General features: G+C 38.9%; 1 protein-coding gene across 2 annotated transcripts in view; it reads right to left on the reverse strand.

Moving 5' to 3' along the window:
- LOC122631645 (pituitary homeobox x) overlaps positions 1 to 23,059 on the reverse strand; it is a 25,121-nt gene extending 2,062 nt beyond the window's left edge. The window contains exons 1-4 of one of the 2 annotated variants that reach the window (XM_043817593.1): positions 22,946 to 23,059; positions 22,419 to 22,912; positions 11,637 to 11,840; positions 9,695 to 9,948 (exon numbers count right to left, since the gene is read on the reverse strand). In XM_043817593.1, the coding sequence (XP_043673528.1) occupies positions 9,695 to 9,948; positions 11,637 to 11,840; positions 22,419 to 22,716 (756 nt within the window). In that variant the 5' untranslated portion in view covers positions 22,717 to 22,912; positions 22,946 to 23,059. Of the gene's footprint in view, positions 1 to 9,694; positions 9,949 to 11,636; positions 11,841 to 22,418; positions 22,913 to 22,945 lie in introns of those variants that run through there. The other variant, XM_043817592.1, reaches the window with a different exon arrangement.

Below are 23,059 nucleotides of genomic sequence, written 5' to 3' on the forward strand. Positions count from 1 at the left end.
TTCGTGGCCTTTGCCCTATTTTCCTTTCTTTTTTCAGCCCCCTTTTTTTTCTTTCTTTCTTTCTTTCTTTCTTCATTTATATATATATATATATATATATATATATTTTTTCTTTCTCCTTTCTTCTTTACTCTCCGAAGTATTCCACCAGAGAAGATAGAAGAGATTTTCTCTGGCAAGAGGAACAAGGGACGCCATTGAGTTTCGCGAAACAAGGGCGTAGGTGTGACGGGTGGGAGCGACTGGGCCGACGACGGTAAGCCGAGAGGGAGTAAACTCGATAGGACAGAATGGTACTACGGTGGAGGAAAGAAGCCGCGGCTCGAGAATCAATAAACTCCGAAGGCGAAGAAGAGAAGGAGAAAGAGAGACAGAGATAGCTAAAAGGAGAGACAGAGAAAGAGAGAAAGAGAGAGAGAGCTACAAGAGAGGAGAAGGTGAACAAGAAGGAAAGAGAGAGAAAGAGAGAAAAAGAGAGAGAGAGAGAGACGAAGAAGATGGGTACAAGGCCGCGCCCATAAACTTTAACAGCATCGCAAAATCTCGGCACGAGGCGACGGGAACGATCCCGTTCGACTCGATCCGTTTGGTCATAAACTTGATGAATGAACTTTCGGATCTTGGGTACGAACTTAAGTACTAGACTAGAGTTAAGTGTCCCGTGTTAAAAGGCCTTTAGCTTTCGACAAAGTCGAAATAGGTATGACGTTATTGTTATCCATGCTTGTGATCATTGTTTTGAGTTAAACTTTTGATAGAGGAAAAATAATAGAAAGAAATGAACGAAAGCGACGAAAGAGAAAAAAAACACTTGTTAATCGTAAATTAATTAGATTCTAAAACTAAACGTGGTAACGTCTGTAACGGGATTACTTTAAAATTGTTGTTACGAGCAATTGACCAATTCGATAGACGCGAATAAATCGAATCGAATGTTTTCCAGTCGGGTCATACTAGGAACAAAGGTCCCACCTCCCTCCCCCCAACCCCACTCTCAACCCACCTCGGTCACGTCATGCGAGCAATAAAACCTCATCAAATCACGACCCCTCGCCACACCGTGTAAGCTTCTGCGCGCACGGCTCAATCTACGAAAGCTTATATAAATGTAATGAGACCGTGACCGGAGGGTGTCTCATCAATCACCCTCTGTCCCCATGCCAGTACCCCATCACGGCCAGTAGATACTGGTCACCAACCCCCCAAACTCCCCTCGCTAGTTTCTTCCTCAAACGATCGACATTATCCTAGCTCTACTTTTTATTTTTCTTCTTCTTCTTCTTCTACTTCTACTTCTACTTCTTTTTTTATGTATTTTTTCTTCTTCTTTTTCTTCTTCTTCCTTTTTGCTTGTGCCTCCTCTCGTAACATTTTTTTTCTCTCATCTTCTAAAAGTGACGTTGTCCGCATACAGAAGCACGATGGAACGAACACACGAACGAACTTACCTAGGCATCCATAAAGAGAAACGATCCGATATTCGGTGCTCACGAGCCATTGTAATCCGGGTGACTTAGCGGCATCGAAATGCCCGAGAACGATCGGATAACAATGATTTGTTCGAGCCGCACTTCGCGGTCACGCGTATTCCGCTATTAACGCAACTCGATCGGACGCGGATTAACAAACGTTTATAACTTCTGCTACGTGCGTACTCGAAATACTATCTAAACGGGTACAATCGTTCTTTGATATATCTAGATACGATAGGTATGTATGTATGTATATACGTAAACTATATATATATATATATATGTATGTACGTAGTTCGGTCTATGAAATCGTGCAAGGTGTCTTATCAACTTGTCAATTCCATCGAAGGAAAAACGTTTCGAAAATAAACTGTTGTTTTTATCATGAAAAAAAAAAAATATATATATATATACTATATATATGAAGTAGATATTAAATAGAGATGATGATAATGATAATTAAAATCCATAAACGAAAGACGGAATCTGTATTACGAGAAGATATGAATGCAAAGTTTTCTCAACGTCAAGCGTATAAACTCTGTTCGTTGCTGGCCCTGGAGGATATCATGAAACGCGTATTGAGACGCAGACGTATGAGATAGAGAGAGAAAGAGAGAGGCAGAGAGAGAGAGAGAGAGAGAGAGAAAGAGAGAAAGAGACTAGTAGTTCGTATCGTAAGACATGAGAAAGAGAGAGAGAGGAGTAGGAAGAGGAGGAGAAGGAGGAGAAAGAGGAATAGAAGGAAGGTTGGAGGGTGAAGTCGAGAATGGTGGTTGGAGGGGAAAGCAAGGGACGACTGCTGCTCCTGCTGGATGTACAAAGAGAGAGAGAGAGAGAGAGAAAGAGAGATAGACAGAGAGGATGAAGAGGAGGAAGAGGAGGAAGAGGAGGAGGAGGAGGATAATATTGATCCCCTCGTAGCCCCGCCCCTCCTCGTCGAGCGACGCCATCATTATATTATCCACCATCCCTCCGTCTCTAGCGACGTATGCGCACACCACAGACTCGAGATCTACGCGCAAGAGCACGCACATACGCATACGAGAGAGAAAGAGAGAGAAAGACTGAAATATCGCGTATGTATGTACTTAGGTATGTGTGATAAGTCTCTTTTGTACGTGCATTTGTGTCTGTGTTTTTCATCCACGGAAAGGACATTTCTTTTGCGAAAAGAGATGAATTCCTCTCTTCTATACGTATATAATTTGAGGAAAGAAAATCGAGAAAGAGAAAGAAAGAGGGATAGGGTGAAGACTCCTATATAGATATATATGTATAAGAGAATATATATATATATATAGGCAAGGAAAAAAAGTATGGCAGTACATAATACTTTTGTGTTCCACTTCATTAAAAATAAGTTCGGCGAAACATCCCCTCGTTGATATTTCGAGGATTCTCAAGGATTTCTCTTACGCAAATCTGCAAGCTTCTTTCTCGGTTGTTTTGAAAACTAGATATCGGTAACTCTGCGAAGTACGACCATTTTTCGAAAGTGTGGGGCGGGGATCGATTGGGGCTGCTTTATAAATCTGTTTCCAACGACAAAAATACTAAAAGTTCGGAAAGTAATATAGAAAGTGTGAGGTTTGATAATGGAAAGAAGAAGAAGAGGAAGAAATAAATTTAAAAAATGTAAAACTCGATAATAAATTAATTAATGGATAATATGCAAATATTTAGTAACAATATTGTCCCTTTAAATCGATCGTATGATATGATACTCGGCCGATAAAACAGAGACCGAATTCTCGACTGCAAGAAGAAAGATCGTCGTGGGAAATTCTTCCGTAGAAAAATTCAAGGATGTTCCTTTACAGACTCGAAAGCTCCGAAGCATCATTAAAAACAAATTCCGTGAAGGATGGCCGCGGATTTTGCCGGGGCTTCGTGAGGATTTTCTTTCCTCTCCTCGTTTTATCCGGAATAAGTGGAGTTCTTGACGTAGCTTTTAAACTATCCGTGTACAATTTCCACGTAACACTTCTTTTACCACTTGCCTATCTCTTTCTCTTTCTTTCTCTCTTTCTCTCTTTCTTGTCGTTATTTAACAAACTTCGCTATACATAAATCTATACATATATATATATATATATATATATATATATATATATATATCTCCCTAATTAACGGATTTACCTAATTCGTGAAATAAAACGAATCCTCTAGCAATCTTCGAAATACTCTAAAGAAAGACACATTGCGAGTTAATAAGATCTAAAAATATATTAAACAAGCAATTCACCTACGATAGTATTGATAAAGAGATAAAATCATTATCGAAACTAATTAGAATTAAGAATCAATCGATATCTAATCTGAATTTTGTGTTCTTTGGAACTACGTATAAGCATCGAAGAAAATTAGAAGAGTTAGCAGAGTTAGCAGAGTTAGGTATTGTATAAGAAGGGCATCTTTAATATTCCTCTATGTGGAAAACTACCCTAAATTTTCTCCTTCTCTTACGATCTAACTCGAACTGAGTCTCGGTCTTCAACCATTCAGGTAGAGTCTCCATAAATCTCACTATAACGTCGAGATGGATCAACGAGAATAGTCCACGTCTGGCTGGCTGGCTGGTTGGCTGGCTGGTTGGTTGGTTGCTTGGTTGCTTGGATGGTTGGATGGTTGGTTGGTTGGTTGGTTGGTTGGCTGGCAGACTGGCTGGCTGGCTGGCTGGCTGGTTTGCGGGGAGAAGAAAGAGTTCCGTATCGCTTTCGTACGAATGTAAAACGGCGCAAACTCGAATGCATACGAATAAAGAGAGAAAGAGAAAGAGAGAGAACGAGAAAGAGAGAGAGAGAGAGAGAGAGAGAGAGAGAGAGAGAGAGAAAGAGAGAGAGAGAGAGAGAGAGAGAGAGAGAGACAAGAGGAATCGAGAGTGGATACGAAAGAAAATTCGTCACGTGCTTGGAAGATGGCCGGTTAGAGAATGTCGTCGTTTGGACGATACGACGTATTACGGTCATTCCCTGTAAAGTATCTTCGAGATATAGACTCCCATAGTCGAGATGATAACTTCGTCTACGTTTAAAGGAACCGCAAAATGTTGCAGGACGCTAGGGACAGATTTATTTCTTTACTACTTTGGATGGAGTCCAAACGCCACGAAAAACAATTTTCTATTCGGCTTTGGATATAAAAACGAACGTTTGAGAAAGAGAGAGAGAGAGGGAGAAAGTTCTCACGTAATTGAACGAAAAAAAAAAGAAAGAAAGAAAGAGAAAAAAGCGAGAGAAGGAGAGAGAAGGGAAAAAAGGGAGCTAACGCGTTGTTGGTCCTAAGGGATTTCGAAGAAAGAAATAGAAAAAAATGAAAGCGAAATATTTCCTTCTTTTTTCTTTTTTCCTTTTTCTTTTTTATTCTTTTATTTTTTATTTTTCTTTTTTTTTATTTTCTTATTTCTTTTCCGTACGAATTGCACGGGAGTATAATGAAACAGAAAGAAACAAAGTAAAAAAAAAAAAGAAAGATAGAGAGAGAGAGATAAAGAAAGACCACTTGTTTGTTTTCATATCGTTTTTACGATTATCTCGAAAAAGATTTGGATTTGATCATACCGAAAGTATAAAATATTATTATTATTATTATTATTATTATTATTATTATTATTATTATTATATTCTCCATCGGATCCCGCAGATTTATCAGATACTCGAAAGCTGTTTCCGGTAGTTTCGAATCGCTATATCTTTCGAATCTACTCGTGCAAAATTCTATTATCGATTCTATTCCGGCGATTTTTTTCTCTCGTAATATTAAAATACTAAAAAATCGATTACTTACTTTCGGTAACGATCGATTGATTATTACTTGCAAATGTTATATCTGGACAGTTAGATCGTCCAGTTAGATCGTAAGACTTGATCTATAACTTGGATCCGTTCATTGGAAAGGAAAAAAAGAAAGGTGAGGAAAAATCGAACTGACGAGGAAAAAAAAAGAAGGAAAAAGGGAAAAAAGAAAAAAATTAACTCGTGGAATCGGGGAAAACCCGCGAGAACCAGAGGAATACGATCGAACGCGTATTAAATGGGTGACCAGGTGGGGGAGGGGGAGGGTAAAGGGGTCGAAGGGCGTTTGAACGTTACGAACGGCATATGAGACCGAGGAAAAGAGGAGGAGGACGAAGAGGTGGAGGTGGATGTGGAGGAGAAAACGGTATTCTCTCTCTTTCTCTCTCTCTCTCTCTCTCTCTCTCTCTCTCTCTCTCACTCTCTCCCCCTGCGCGCTCGCGCGCACGACCAGTTTTATGGATTTTTTTATCGCTGTGCTAGTGGCCCGTACAGCCCGCAGCCACTGGGATTCGGATATTCAATGTTGGCGTACCTGTATGGATATTAAATTAACACCCGTAAGCCGCGAGTATTAACAACTTTGCAAAAGATTATACGAGATTATGAGCTCAAGCGGAAAACGTGATTTTTAATACTCTCTCTCTCTCTCTCTCTCTCTCTCTCTCTCTCTGTGTCTCTTTCTATGTCTCTCTCTTTCTATGTCTCTCTCTCTCTATGTCTCTCTCTCTCTCTCTCTTTCTCTCTTTCTTTTTCTCCGAACATCCATCCCTCCGTTCCTTCGTAATTTACGAACAGTCACGGACTCGTCAGAGTGATGGATCCTATTGATCATCGAAATGTATATGTGTACGTTTGACTTTTGACGGTCAATTAGGATGACGAACAGACGGAATTAAAATTTTTCGAACAAAAGAAAGATCATTGACCGTGTGAAGATCGAATCTACGAAAGATATAAACCGACGGAAGTCGGGCGGATCGATCGATCGATCGATCGATCGTACAATCGGTCGGATAATCGAACGAACGATTGGACGGACGATTGAACGGACGATCGATCGATCGATCTTAAATATTTCTGTACATATTGACTTTGTACTTTCTCTAAGATAAGGAACACACATTCCGCGTATTTTTATACGACAAAGGCATTTGTTTTTCTCACCTTAAAAGATTACGTGATTTTGTTCATCGATTAGATAAAAACAATGAAACCCCGAAAAATTTTTCCTTTCGAAAATAAATGAAAGAGAAGGGAAGTTGGAAGATCGTGTATTTAGAGAAAGGAAGAGAGAGAGAGAGAGAGAAAGAGAGAGACAGAGTTAATATTCGATCCGCTAATCCACCGATGGAACACGTCGCTTTAGCCACGCTCGCCCTTCGACATTTTCCACTTCGCGTTCCACGCGGGGCCGCCGGTATTAACTTCCACCAAAATTTACAACCTTCTGGTGGTCCCGTCAGATCGGAAATCTCCCATTCGGACATTTCCCTATGGAAATTCTCTTGGATGATACAATAACAACAACAACAACAACAACAACAACAACAACAACAACAACAACAACAACAACAATAATAACAATGACAACAATGACGATAACAAAAAGAGACTTGGATTTTTTCGTTTTGTTTTTGTTCTCTCTCTCTCTTTTTTTTTTATTTTAATCTCTTCTCCGATCTCCCCCTCTCGTTCACCCAAAAAAAGATTGGCATCACGTATGAGAATTTTACTTTGCACGAAATAATTATCGACCTCAAATCTGTTGAACGTGCTTCCGCTTATCGACTGGGTAACCAGTTGGTGCCGATCAACGCGAATCCCCGAGGATCCTGAAGTAGCCGCGGTACTACTCCCGTAGATTGCGTTTGCATGGTCAATGGAAATCGACGATCGAGCCGAGGCAGCATACCGCAGAGCGTGCGAGAAGAGGCTACGCGATGGCAAAGGTAATAATTGATATATAGCGATGGCGGCATTGGCCGCTGACAGCCGCTAACCCGGCCGAATACGGATGACACTCGGTAATCCTCACTCTCATACCGGTTAGTGCGTCCACCTATATTCCGTGGCGTCCCATTTCCCATTCCCATGGCGTGTAAGCTCTGTTTCTACCTTTATCTCCGTCTCTCTCTCTCTCTCTCTCTCTCTCTCACTCTCTCTCTCTTGCTCTCGTTCTCCTATATAGCCTGAAGATACATGCACAGCCTACAGGTACAAGTACCAGGTGCTTTGTGTTGCGTATAACTGACGCATAGATCCATGTACATGAATACACATACGGATGCGCACGATCGCGCACACATATACGCAAACGTGTATACGCAATCAGTATGAGCGTATGCGGATGGTTGTTGGTCCAGCCTGTGGAAGCTGCACACAGCTTCAACGGCACCAGACGAACTCGTGCTAGTGTGCGGTGCAACTATACTAATCCGCCGATGGATTTATGGTCTTAATCACCGGCGGATTATCTCGGACAGCCGCGCTCTGCTGCCACCGACCGAAACATACGCCTGCCTCTTTGTAGATAACTGTACCTAGCTCAGCAGTAGTAGCAGTAGCAGCGCCAGCCTGTCCTCTCTCTCACTTTCTCTCTCTCTCTCTCTCTCTCTCTCTCTTATTCTCTCTCTTTTCCAAGGTCTCTCTCTCTCTCTCTCTTTATCTCTTTTTCACTCTGTCTTTTTCTATCCTCGTGTTGGCATGCTTTCGGCTCCCCCATTTTTTTGCACGATGGATTTCTCATCCGCTTATGGATTCCACACCCACACTCTCCGTTGGCTAACCACTCGAGGGATTGGCCAGGGGAGAGACCAACTAAGATGGCTGACGACTCTTACGGTGATACGTGCTTTGCGAGGATACTCGAAGATATATGTATATATATATATGTATATATATATATCTGTGTATATGTGTATATATATATATCGATACATATGTACATATTAAATGTAAGAAGGTATTTATTTTTTTTTTTTGGCAGAGGAAAATTCATCTTTTATTAATTACGATTGCAATGTTAATACTTTACGAACAATTACCTACTTTGAAATTTCTAAATGAAAGGGATTTCTTGAGCCCTTACATACACATATATACACACACATATATATATACACACATGTGTATATATATATATATATATATATATATATATATATATATGAAAGATAGCAAGAATCTTGTTTTCGCTAGAGTAAGAGAGGAAAGGTAGGATATGAAGCTTTCAGAATGAGAAACGTTCCCCGTGGCGTTACAGTTTGCGAACGAGCGATGCCACACTGCACGCTACTGGGATCTGCAGCATTTTGGTACATGGCGTGTGGAGGACTGTGGCGGGAACACTGTAGCGTGTGCTACTATGTGTGCTTCTATAAATCCACGAGGGCTTACTCGTGCAAAGCCTCCCTCGTGGCTCGCACAAACCCACCTCTCTCTGCCTCCTCCCACCCACATCGCCCCCATCGTCCTGCCTCCCTCGTTCCACCTCCTCAACGTCGTCCACCCGCAAACACGTGACCAGCAACACCGACTCTTCTTCACGTTAACCCTTTGGTCCTTACACAAGACCTTATTACCTATACCGTTACCCTTTTCTCTCTCTCTCTCTCCCTCTCTCTCTTTCTTAAAGAGAACCATCTCGAAATAGTTCGATGGTGTTCGTGTGTCCGTACGTGTAAAGTACGTTTGAGAGAAAAAGAGATAGAAAATTTCTCAACTAGGAAACAGAGTTACTAGAGAGGCCTCTTTTACGGTCGGTCGTTGTGGTCGTTCGTAAAAACTCAGGGAAACACTCGTGTTGTGTCGTTGTAATCGATACTGCGACTCCTACTTCACGCCTGAATGCACCCATTGTATACCATTCTCTGTTAGGTATATACCGCAACCACCGTGTCTGAACCCACACGAAGAACATTTAAAGGACTCCTTCAAAATTCCCAAACTAACAGACTCTGCGTCTCGCCGCGTAAGGTCACGATAGGTCCCGTCCGAAGAAAAAACATTCAGGAAGTACTCTCTCTCTCTCTCTCTCGAGCAAATCTGTTTTTCCAGGATTAATAGCTAGCTGGGGATAGTTCGGGTGGGGCTCTCGTTCGAGGTTGACTTTGTATATATATATGTGTGTGTGTGTGTGTGTGTGTGTGTGTGTGTGTGTGTGTGTGTATGGGCATCGCGATAACACGATCGTGATTCCACGAAATCGAACGAAGATCGTATCGCGTATGTATTATACATGTATACATATATACATACAAACACGTTATACTTGCCTACCTACCTACCTACCTACCTACCTACCTACCTACCTATCTACCTACCTACCTACCTACCTACCTATCGAAATAGATCGATCGAAATCGAGATCCAATCGATTCGATTATGAGAAAGGAATTCGTGTTTCAAGATCATCGGGCTTACCCTGACTCGTGCTTCCGTCAAGTGCGTCCACAATGCGATTTCTTCTCTCATCGACATGTCGGGATATCGGTTTCTCATAAACGTAGCCTCCAAGTCCTGAAGTTGTTGAGAAGTGAAGTGTGTCCTTTGTCGCCTCTGACGTTTGTTCTTCTTACCGTCCTTGTCGTCTGTATCGTTAACACCAACAACTCCATCGGGTGATACAACACCACCACCGGCACCCAACTCGTGTTTCACTTCTGCCGTTCCGATACCTGAAATGTTTCTCTCTTATTTAATATATTCTTCACTGAACGGGACGATACTTTCTCTGTCATATATTTCAAGTGTCTAAAAGTATATAAATTTTCTCATAATTATCGATAGAAATTTAATTAATTTTTGAAACAAAGATAGATGCAAAGTTTTACTGTCATTCATTCTCTCTCTTTCTCTCTCTCAAATAAATCTAAATAAATGTTTTATTTTTTTTTTTTTGTCGCTGTAGATAGATAATATTAAAAGATATTTAAATTAATAGCAAGATATATAAAGTTTTTGCTTTAAAAATCCGAGCTAAGAATTTAAAGAAGAGGCAACCACCACAGGGAAAGGTACGATCGAAGATAAGGTCTGCGGGCAGGGTCTAAGTAACGATCATAGATCACACCGATCGTTTGACCGGTAATCTCTACCACGACAGGGTGATACCTTCCTCCTCTTTCTTCACGTACGAAAGAAGAGGACAACGCGGGTGTGTTTGTCATGATTGCGACAGTGACAGGTGAGGGTATTTCATCCCTTCGAACTTCTCTCCTTTCCCTTCTACATGAATTGACAGCCGCGTGATCGATCGATTCCCTTTTCAAAGAGTACCGCTATCAGTGCACGCTAACTATCTTTGACGACGAATCGATCTGCTACTTTTTCTTCGGTGCTTTCGAACTTCGAACTTTATCTCGATTAAACTGGAAAACTTGAACTTGACCGATATATATATATATATATATATATATATATATATAAATGCGCGTGTGTGTGTGTTGAAATGTATTACATGATCTGTGTAAACAAGTCGATTCATTTCGACACAATCTTTTATATTCTATGAAACAAGGAAAAATGATTGATATCGAAAAGAAAAAAAAAGAAAGGAAGAAAAAAAGAAACAAGAAAAGAAAAGAAAAGAAAAGAAAATGGAAGGTAAGGTGTAAAATAAATCGCAAACGTTAGAGACCCTAACATTTATGCAACGTCATGACGTGAAAGAAGAGTTACGATCTCTTCGTCTGACTCTCTCCTTCTCTCTCTCCTTCTCTCTCTTTCTATATCTCGTGCAAAAACTTTAGCGAAGAGAATGCGTTCCGTAAGCTCCATCTCTTCGTGGAACGTGCTGGACTCGAAGAAGAGTTCGTCCTCGGGATTATAAAGAGCGAAGTGAGAGATCTGTCCCAGTGTTTGTTGTTAACCAGAAAGAGAGAAAGAGAAAGAGAAAACGAGAGAGAGAGAGAGAGAGAGAGAGAGAGAGAGAAAGAGAGAGAGAGAGAGAGAGAAAGCTGTGGAAAGTCCTCGCAAGGCTCCGAGGGATATTTCAATTTGCTGGGATTTAGAAGGACGGCTAGAGATAGAGATAGAGAGTCGGCTAAGTGCCGAACAAACGTGCAAACGAACGGGCTTGAAATTCTTCTTGAAGGGAAAGGACATTTCCTACACACACACACACACACATACACATACACTGACATATATAATTCAGTCACACTTTTTGAAACTTCTCTCTTCGATATTTAAAATGATCAGGATGAAAGAAAATGAGAGACGTTCGTACAACTCAGAACAAATAGGCAAGTGGAAACGAATCCTTAGATTCATAAATATATATATGTGTATAAAACAAAATCTCTGTTCACGAATCACGAAACAAGGTGAATCATCGAAACAGTTAGGAACGATTGAGACGTACCTTTCTGTATGTTCGGCCTGTGCGTTGTATTCGTTCGTGATCTCGGTTGTGCCGTCGAAAATCCTCCTGATGGTGTCATCGTCGAAGTGACACCAGGTGTACCTGGATTGCTTCCACCGGGTGTATGACCACCATGACCGCCGGTAGAATCGAGCCTTGCCAAGCCGCCATTCGTTTCGTCCCTGAAATCGCTCTGTGCCCAAACTGAAAAATATAATTCACGATTTCTTGCGAGTCTTCTTTTTTTTTTTTTTTTTGGTCTTTCTGCTTATTTCTCTTTGTTATTTTTTTTTTGTGATTTTTTTCGTTTCGAACGTTTCTAAAAAAATTTAAGAAAAGAAGAGAAAAGAGAGGAAAAATAAATAAATAAGTAAAAAAAAAAAAAAAAATAATAATAATTAAAAGAAAAGAAAAGTAAAAAGAAGCAAATACGCTTAAGCGTCGATACGCAAATTAAATTTAACTATAAATTTTCTTTACCGTGTTTTCGACAAGAAACGAACACGTTCTCGACAAGCGGAACACATTGGATGAGAGACATTTAAAAATTACGACCATAGCTCGTACCTCAATTATTTATCTACCTCTTGTAGAATAAGAAAGAGCGAATGAACGAGCGAACGAGCGAGCGAGCGAGCGAGAGAGAGAGAGAGAGAAAGGTTTCTTTTATTTTCTTGATCTCTTCTCTCTTTCTCTCTCTTTCTCTTTCTCTCCGTCTGTCTCTTTTGGGATCGAGAATAGGGCCAGGACTGGTCCGACCGAGATATTACAAGGAAAACAGAATGAGAGATAGAGAAAGAGAAAGATAGAAAGACAGAGAGACAGAGAGAGAGAGAGAGAGAGAGAGAGAGAGAGATAGTACGACTGTCACGAGCATCCAAGCAAGCTGCTTGAGAAGTTAATCGTCCCGGTCGTTTAGTTTCCCTCCGTTTAGTTATATTTGGTCTCCATGGGGGCGGCAAAGAGGAGGGACGCGGTTCACAATTAGTCGGCGCATAACTCGCTCTGATTTAGTGCCTCGACGTTCAGCCGACCGCTCGAAGACGCGCATGTCATTCTTCCTCGATACCGCCAACTCATTCTCCCACTCTCTCTCTCTCTCTCTCTTTTTCATACACAAATAAGTATAACCAACATGAACGTATACAGAAAAAGAAAAAGAAGAAGAAAAAGTTCAGCTCGAAAAATTCAAAAGTGAACTCTGAAAATCATATATTTAATCTTTTTTTTCGAAAAGAAAAAAGATATATGTCTGTGTGTGTGCGTGTGTATGTATAAAACGTGTAGTTGCACGTAACATGTAGTCCCTTCCCTATCGATCTTCAAATATAAAGAGAACGATTTTTTTCCCCCGTGATCGTCGTGATTCAAACGGGTTTAACACAAACAGATCGATTATAGATCGTGTGAGTTTCACACTTTACAATACGTTACAATGTCGGCTTGTTTGTAAGTACGACCCTCTATCACTAGGCTAGAACATTGTTGGCACAGATCATCTTCTTTCTTGGTGATCCGACAAATATGATTCGCGATATCGTTTTCTCGGCGGTATCCCTTTACCGATTTTTATCTAGTATTAGAGACGTTACATCGAATTGTCTATTGTATATACATAGATAGATCGTAGACACATATTTACCTGATAATATCCATTATAAATCGATAGTATTCGCGTTTTCACGTCTCGCGTTTACGACGTTTCTTAAAATGTTTTTCTTTCGTAGATAACTAAAACTGAAAAAGAAAGGTAGAAGAAGAAGAAGAAGAAGAAGAAGCAAAAAAGAAAAAATAAAAGAGAAAAATTATTTCGAGATAAAAAATAAGATGAGAACACGACGTACATAAGAGTTAATACGTTTGACGATATTAAAAAAAGAAAAGAAGGAGAAGATAAAACGTTAAAGCTAAATCTTAGATCATTGTTAAACATACTATAAATTACTTCGCGACGTCGATTATATGAAAAACATAATCTCTCTCTCTCTCTCTATTTTTTTCTTTTTTTAAACGATAATCTTCAATTCCGCATTGTTTTGACGAGGAAAAAATCTACACACCATAGAGTCTCTCTCTCTCTCTCTCTCTCTCTCTCTCTCTCTCTCTCTCTCCCGAAGGCTTGTATATTATTTTAAGATTAGAGTTAATCGCATAATCTAGTAGGGTGATCCGTGCGAAGCTATTCGAGCGGAGCAACCAACTACTCTGCCGTGATAAAATTTATAGAGCGCATCGTCTACCGGACATGCGTTTCTTCGTAAATTCGACTGAATGAAATTGTTTTATCAACAAAGGAAAACGTTTTAATGCAAAATTCACCGAAATAGCTTACGTCTCGCCAACGTAGAAAAAGATATCATCGAATTCGAATCATTTTATCTCAAGACGATAAAATAATTTCTTTCTGATAACGACTGATTCTGATTGTAACCATATTATACATAAATATGCATATATATATAAAGAAAAAAGATGTACACACAAATTCGAAAGTTGTAAGAAAATGCATATCGTCGATGTTATCACGATAACATAGTTTTCATTCGCTTTGAATTAAAAAAATAAGATATTTATTAAATACGAAATTTACTAATGATTAAGGACTATTTAACATTATTAACATAAACGAGGGTATTACGATACAAATTTTAGAATTTATTAGCGCAAATAAATTATTATTCTTATTTTTATTGCAATATTTCGGATTATGCGGTAAAAGGGAGTTTGAAAAATTACAAATTGAATTTAACAAGAAAGATATGGAAATGATAATAATAAGAACATACGACATCGAGATTCTTTTGTAAATAAATTATTATTTAAATATTACCGATTGCGTGTGCTCCTGTTATGGGGATTAAAAAAATCCGAATGTAAAAGATAATACATTATATTACAAATCGAATCTAACAAAAAAAAAAAAAGAGAGAGAGAGAGAGAGAGAGAGAAAGATAAAATGGAAATAATAATAAAAACGTACGATATCGAGATGCTTTTGTAAACAAAAATTATCATTTAATTATTATTCAAATATTACTGATTGTACGTGTCAGCGAGTGAGTGGGGATAGCTGGAAAGAGAAAAAAAAACAGACCGTAAAAGATAATATATCGTAAAGCGAATCTAACGAGAAAGAAGGAAAAAAAAATAGAAATAATAAAAGTAAAAAAAAAAAGAAAAAAGAAAAGAAAAGAAGAAGAAGAAGAAGAAACCTATCGACGATATCGATATACGCGCTTGAAAAAAACGAATAGCGGAAAATTCATGATTTTCGAGCTTCCCCGAGGAAAAAAAAGCGAAGCAAAAAACAAAAAAAGAAAAAAAAAAGGAAAGAAAAGGAAAGCAAAAAAAAAAAAAAAAGAGAAAAAAGTGAAAGGAAGAAGCGAAACGTCAGGGAACGAGAGTTTTCTCTTCTTTTTCACGATCCTCGAGAAATTAGGAGGGTGTCTCGTTGCAGCACTGTGCTTCGCACACGTGTTTTTTCGAACATCGTGGAACGCGTTCCCGTTCGCGTACGTTCGCAGAAGGGAGGAAGGGATCGTTCGAGTGAGAAGGAAAATAAATAAAGAAGGAAAAAGAGAAGGAAAGGGAAGGATAAAGAGAAAGAGAGAGAAAGAAAGAAAGAAAGAAAGAAAGAAAGAAAGAAAGAAAGAGACAAACAGACAGAGGGACAGGTTGTAATTCACAAATTTATTACTTTTAGCCGGGCTTCGAGTTATTTTATACCAAAGACAAACCGTTTTCTCTCTCTCTCTCTCTCTTTCTCTCTCTTTCCCTCTTTCTCTTTCTCTTAGTTACGCACACATATACATAGACGTAGAAAAAGAGAGAGAGAGAGAGAGAGAGAGAGACACAAATACACAGACTTCGGGGGAGATGGACGAATATCTCAGCTGCTTCGGCGCGTTTTTACTCTCTCGCTGGATATATTAGTGGCTCGCTAATCCGCACGGATTTTACGGTGCGGCTGTGCACCGCGAGAGAGGAGCCGACGCGACGCTTCTCTCTTCATTTCGTACCGTTCCCATTTAGTCCCCATCATCGGTTCTTGCCTACCGATCGAGCAGACCGAACGACTTTTACTTGCTACCAATTATTATTCTTCCTTTATATTCTCTCTTCGATTCTTCTTGTCTTTTCTTTTTTTTTTTATTTGTTTTTTTTTGTACTTTCAAAAAAAGAGGAGAAGAAAAAAGAAAAAGAGAGGGAGAACAAGTCGACGCGTCTTTAAAAATTCCTATTAAAATAAAATTGTACATAATTTAGCTGTCATCGTCTTGCTGAATTTCTTTATTTCTTTTTCTTTTTGTTTCTTTTTTTTTTTTTTTTTTTTTTTTAACGTTTCGAACGTACAATCGTCGATCGACGAACAACGATTACACGATTGAACGAATTATATTCGATATTAGATCTTATAACATTATATTATCTTCCGGATCGGAACGAAGTTAGGAGAAGAGTGAGATTGAAACAAGAGAGAGGAGTAATATATCAAGAAATTTTCCGACGTCAAGTAAGAGGAAAAGTCGTTTAATAGTCGGTGACGGGCCAATGAGAAGGTAATACTCGAGCATGAATAAAGTTACACGTGGTATGAAAAGTACGTGGGTGTTTAGTGGACCGTGGCATGAATAAGAGGGTTAGGCGCAAGGGGTCGCTAAAATATCCATATCAAGCAGCTGCGTTCCTGTGGCCTGGCTCGCACGAAATTAGTCACTCGTAGAAAATTCTTATGCTTGCTAATTTTCGACGTAAGACGAGAAATCTATTTTTTTCTTTCTTTCTTTCATTCAATTCCTAACTCTCTAGATCCTCCGCCAGAAAAAAAAAAAAAAAGATACAAAAAAATACGGACGACTATTAGAAATATTTAACGATATCCGAGATGACAAAAGGCGAAAAAGAAATTTTTTCCAAAAGGAATCGACAAAAATTTTTCTTAAAAAACAAACTTTTTTGAACAAACCTTTAGGATTATTTAATTATAATCAATGGAAGATAATAAATACCAGGCAAACTTTCAACGATTACAAATTGCGATTATTATAAAGAAAACTGTCGTACGATAGTTTGAATAACCAAAATTATATATATATATATATGTGTGTGTGAATGTGTGTGCGTGTATATATATATATATATATATATATATAAAAGAAAAAAGGGTCTGATCAGTATTCAACATGTTTTACCCTAGTAGTAAGAACGTATCCAGTCGAAGAAGGGTCGTAACAGAGGCAAAGTGTGTCACGTATGCCCTCTGCCTTTTTCCAAGGAGTTTTCGGATGATGGACGATCACAGCCGTGGAGCCAATAATTATTAAAAGCGAACTGTTCCCTTCTTCCTAAGATGAAAAAGAAGAGGAAGAAGAAGAGAAAAAAAGGACGAAGAAGAAGAAGATAAAGAGGAGGAAGAAGAAGAAGAAGAAGAAGAAGAAGAAGAAGAAGAAGAACATCACAGGGGTTGGGTCGAGTAAAAGAGGGAGTTTAAAGTGTCGAGACCCTGTACCCACCGCCACAAGCACCTGCGAGAAAATTCGAAGCTGCACCGCTTGCTGCTCGTTGCGTCTAATCTCCTAATCCTTGGCTTCCTTAGGAAGTCGTTTATTAGTTAAAGCTAAACGTCACGACTGTCTAGGATCTAGTAGTCTAGATACTACTACACGAAAACTTTCAAAGGCAAAAGGAAAGCTTATTTAAATTCGTTCGAGAAACGATCGAACGATCGAACGAATCTAATCTATTCTTGTCACTTATTTATTTTTATTTTTATTTATTTATTTATTTATTTATGTATTTATATATATATATCTATTTTTATTTATATATTTTTTTTATATATTTATTTTTATATTTACTTTTTATAATATTTTTATTTATATATTCATTTTTATATATTTATTTTTAGTTATTTATATATATATATATATATTTTTTTTTTTTCTTCATCTTTCAAATTAATCGCAAAAGAATTCGAACGTATACTTTCTTCTCCTTCCTTGTATTTAAACAGTGTAAGGGATAACAGCACTGTCCTTGTTCATCCGTCGGGAGAATTTCGAAAGGATCGTGCGATTCGTCGGACATGCCTCGTTAAATCTCGTCAAGCAATTTGTTTAGTTTCAACTTGACGCTCTGGGACCAGAACGGTGACCGGGAGGGTGTTAGAGGGAGACCCAGTGGACAAGGGTTTCACATGGAAACGATAAGTAATACGAGAAGAAAGAAGCTTCCTTAGTTTCCTAGCTTTTACCCGCCTACATATTATACATATTTCCCTTACACCAATGACAAGGGTATTCCGGAAAATTTCTGCGGGGTGCATTCCGCGAGTTTTTAAACCTCAGACTGCCTGGCGCTACGTTCTTTCATCCTGATCCTCATTTAAATTCTATTTTACACATATTTTTTACTGTAACGTTAAAAAAAAAAAAAAAATACATAAAATTTGCGAAACATTTTATATCGCGCTCGAGCTAACGCTTGATTAGAAGGTTCATTATCGAAAAAAACTCCGTAATTTTTTCTTTTTCTTTTTTTTTTCTTTTTTCTTTTTTTCTTTCGAGGACAATAAATCCCAGGATAAAAAGGAAGTTCTTTCGCTCGTTAAGAAAATACGAATTCTCACGTCTTCCCTTTTTTTCTTCGTTTTTCTTTTCCTTTCATTCGCTTTCCTTCCTTCCCTTTTTGTTTCATATCTTTTTTCTTCCTTTCTTTATATATTTCTTTGGGTTGTTGCAGGATTCTCACACTATGGAGAGGAGAACGAACGAAACCACCGGATCTCTCACGTAGAAAGAACCGACTGAGTACACAAAATCGCGTTAGTGCGGTAGAGTCGAGGGGGGAGAGAGAAAGAGAGAGAGAGAGAGAGAGAGAGAGAGAGAGAGAGAGGGAGAGGGAGAGAGAAGAGAAGAGAGGAAGAAGAGCTCGGACAGGCAGCTGAGATAATGGGAAGGAAATCAGTTCATTTCTATGTTGATCCCAGGGTGCCATAGCGTGTGTTCAAAGAGCCAACTCGATCGGCTCGGTGATCGAGAAAATCGAGTCTCAGAAAAATCGTGTTGGCTCTCCATGTTAAATACATTCGACGTGCGGTTAGGACCGTCGTATGGTTAAAGCTCGTGGAACGCGGAATCACGAGAGGTCGAACGTTGTAATTTCTCTAACGATGATATTCTGTGTCGAACCGAAAAAAAAAGAAGAAAAAAAAATAAACGACGTTGTGTTTTTTTCTTTCTATCTCCTAGTTTTTTTTTTCTTTTCTTTTCTTTTTTTTTTTTTTTTTTTTTTTTTTTGGTAATATGCAACAACTTCGACCAATCGTTATCGTTTGCGCGAGCTTAGAAAAAATACACGCACGCACACACATACATATATAATATATATATATATATATATATATATATATATATACACGTAATAAAATAAATTTGATTCTCAATCGAGATCTTAAATTTTGTTCGTTCCGATGAAACTAACGAAATAATTCACGTAGCTCTTTGTCAGTCATATCGAAAAAAGAATTTCACATTCGAGTGATACTTATTGATGGTGTCCAGAAAGAAGAAGCTATAAGTTTTGCGGTAGGAATACCTACTACTTGTATCATCCCCAAGGGGATCTGGAACGCGGCTAGCCGAGCAATTTGTCAACACCATTAGTCGGCCGGGGGCCAGCCAAGGGTTGACTTTGGCGCATCTGCCGGCCGATCGCAAGGCGCCGTGCAGCCACAATAAAGGGGTAGTTAATGACAACGGGGTTCACACTGATCGAAGACCCTAGAAGGCCGTATGCCATGCCTGTTGACAAAATATTGCCAGTGGTATTCACCGAACGAATTTCCGAAACGGATTTCGGACCAAGGGTTCGATCTGCCAATCGGATTTTGATTTCTATCATTAAAGGACGTTCCATTTTCACGATCGCCATTCCTCCTGATCATTTAACGATGATTAATCACCGAGATGCTTTTCTTTTTCTTCCTTTTGTTTGCATTCTTCGAATCCCATTAAATCGGTGGCTAGACGTTCTGTTTCTTTTTCCATTTCTTTTATTTCTTATTTATCTCTTTTTCTTTTCCCTTTTCTATTGTTCAAAAACAAGGAAAGAAAACAAAGACATCCGGACTTATTTCCAGGTGAGGGGGAAAAAAAGAGAAAGTAAAGGAATTGTCGATTTTGCCGGTGATAAGTTCAACGGCGAACAATCCGCGGTTTGAAGTTGTTGGAAAGGATGATGCTGGTGGTGGTGGTGGTGGTGGGTGGATGGAGGTGGGTTGGGATAGTCTAAAGGGGTCCTCGAAGCTGAAACTGAAACGGGGATAGGTGGGATGCCATTGGAATAAGATCGGCTTTAGCCGCAGTGTCGGGTTCGAGCCCCGGGATAAGTCTGCCTTATCCCGATAAGCCGGTGAGTTAATGAATCACAAAACAGGTGGTGGCGCTACCGCTTCGAGAGATCGTCTTCTGGCCTGACTAGTCGAGTTTCTCAGAAAGATCGAATTCTTTTACTTCGAATAGGTAAGAATAGGTAGATATATCTATTCGGATTTTGAAAGAATGCCGAAAAACGCGAAGAATAAGAAAGAGTTCGTGAGATGTTAGACACGATTATCGAGAAATAAAAAAGTCGTCGGAAGTAGAAATAAAGTTGAATAAGAAGAAATTCAGTGATAGACATCGTTCGAACATCGTGACGATTTCTTTCGTGAAAAAAAAAAAAAAGAAAAAAAAAGAAGTCGAAACAGCCGACGAAAAATTTATTTATTTTTTTTTCTTTCTTTCTTTCCTTCTTTTTTCTTCTTCTTCTTTTTCTTCTTCTTCTTCTTCTTCTTTTTTTTTTTATCTTTCAACGTCGCGCGTATCTCTGTAGCGCGTGTGGAATAACACACGACGATGGGTGTGGTGTGGCTTATCGAGGCGCTATTCGTACGAAAATTTTTATCTCCTCGCTGCTCTCTCCCTCTCGCCTCGCACCTGACGAGAGAGAGAGAGAGAGAGAGAGAGAGAGAGAGAGAAAAGGGAGAGAAAAAGAGAGAGAGGAACAAGAAGCCTACGACGTTGTTTTATCGCACACGAGAAACTTCACCTTCGTCTAACACGAAAATGAGACGAGAAAGCAGGTAGATACGTAGGTAAGTAGTTATATATAGGTAGGTTATTCGTCTACTCGGTACCTAACAACTCAAACGAACAAAGTTTTTCTGACGATAGTCACAAATTGTCCTTGGTGATAAGATGATCGAAGTATAAGTAGATATTCACGATCTTTGTCTTCTTTTTTTTGCTTCTTTCTCTTTTTTTTTCATTTCGATCTGTTTTCTTCTTCTTTTTTCTTTTCTTTTTTTTTTTTTATTTTTTATTTTATTTTATTTTATTTATTTTTTTTTTTTTGAGGACTAAGAGAAGAAGAAGCAGGAGGAACCATAATCTTTTCCACCATCAAGAATACCTATATACATATTATCTCTGTTTGTAGTTAGTCAGTTTGTAATAGTCGCCAGATAACCATCGAATGTGTCGAGAGTCGAAAAAAAGAATATGTATCGTTGGAGATACAACTTATTTTTACTTATCACGATCGTTTAGATATCAGGTTGGTTGGTAGGTACCTACAATTGAAAATTCGAGAGTTTCGCACGTATTTGTTCGTTATCCGTATCTTTTAAATATGTGGATAGGTGAGTAGTAGGTACATACGTAGGTATGTACATACACACGTACACAGACACATATTTATATATATATATATATATATCTTCCTCATCGTGGAACAAATTCGTTTAAAAATCTGATTAAATTTAACATAGCTATAATTAATTTAATATAACTATAAAAAGCAAAACTAGATTTTTTATCGTATCATATATATATATATATATATATATAATTTTTTTCTTAAAAATCACATGGATCCTAAAATCTGCTGAGTCAAGTGTTACCTTTATACGAAGCAAAGGATTTCGCATCCGGGAAACGAGCGACGGATACTTATCGCAGACGAACAAACGTGACGCTTGATAATATCGAGAATAACAAAATTAAGCGCAAATGACGGGTGCTTAAAACGCGATCGTGGCCGATAAACGAACGCGAAAACACGACGATTAACTCGACTTAATCGATAATTAAGACCCTTCCGATCGGACAAGGACGATTTTCTCACAACATCAAAATCATAATGAGATTTTGTTGTAAGCGTTTATCGTCTGTTATTACAGACATTCATCAAAATACGATAGAATTCTTTTCGAAAGAAAGACGATAATAAAACAAACAGATAGATGATCCCCTATCGATTTTGATACGAGATGAGACAAGTCTTCGAATCTTTGAAAAATTCAAGGACGGTAATACAAAGAGGTAAAGTAACTAGTAAAGATCTTAGAAAAAAGAAAAGAAAAGAAAAGAAAAGGAAAAGAGCAAGGAAAAGAGAAAAAGAGAACGTCGTATTAAAACACAAAAATGCCTTATCTGGATTATCTCCCTTATCTTTAACACGGTCTCCGACAATCTGTCACTTTGGTGAATACACGACGAATCGTCCGTACGACCTTCCACCCGCAAACAAACCAAAAAAAAAAAAAGAAAGAAAGAAAGAAAACAGAAAATAAAAAAGAAGAAGAAGAAAAAAGAAAGAAGAAAGAAATAAAGAAAGAAATAAAGAAATAAAGTAATAAATAAAAAGAGAAAAGATTATACCGAGGTAATAAAAAAAAATAATACCTAAATTCGTAATCGTTCGTATACCGACTAGAAACCGGTATTGTTAACGACTCACCACGTTTCAATTTCTCCAACGGTTCATGATGTAACTGATGACTAGAATTATGTAGCATGGTGCTGGCATCGTGATGGGAATTCCCATGTATGTCGTGATGGTGCATGCTACCTTGAAGATGATCACCGTGGAGTCCAGCCATGGACGCTGCCGCAGCAGCGTGCTGATGATGTTGAACGGATAGACTAGCGTTGTTGGTGACGAGGTCTTGGAGGCAGAGTTCAGCGTTACCGCCGCCGCCGCCTCCTCCGCCTCCGGCGAGTTCGAGGCTCCCCCCGCCTCCGCCCCCGCGCTCCATACTGTAGAAGGTTAACGTCGTGTTGGCCCTTTGACGAAACTTCGGCACCGAGTAAATAATCGGCCGTGACTTTGGCCGGCCGGCCGCGAAGAAAAATGCGTTTTTCTGTCTCGCCCTAAAGACGAGACAGTCAGAGTTCAATCGACGACAACGACGACGACAACTATGACAACAACAACGACGACGACGACGACGACGACGACGACGACGACGACGACGACGACAACGATGTTTCCTTTCGTTTGTCTTCGCTTTTTTCCCTTTCTTATACTTTCTTGTTTTTTCTTTTTTTCGGGGGGGAGACAGCACCCTTCCTCGTTGCCGTCGGCACTGAAACTCTTTA

This window comes from Vespula pensylvanica, chromosome 9, assembly GCF_014466175.1.
Source record: "Vespula pensylvanica isolate Volc-1 chromosome 9, ASM1446617v1, whole genome shotgun sequence".
Lineage (NCBI taxonomy): Eukaryota > Metazoa > Arthropoda > Insecta > Hymenoptera > Vespidae > Vespula > Vespula pensylvanica.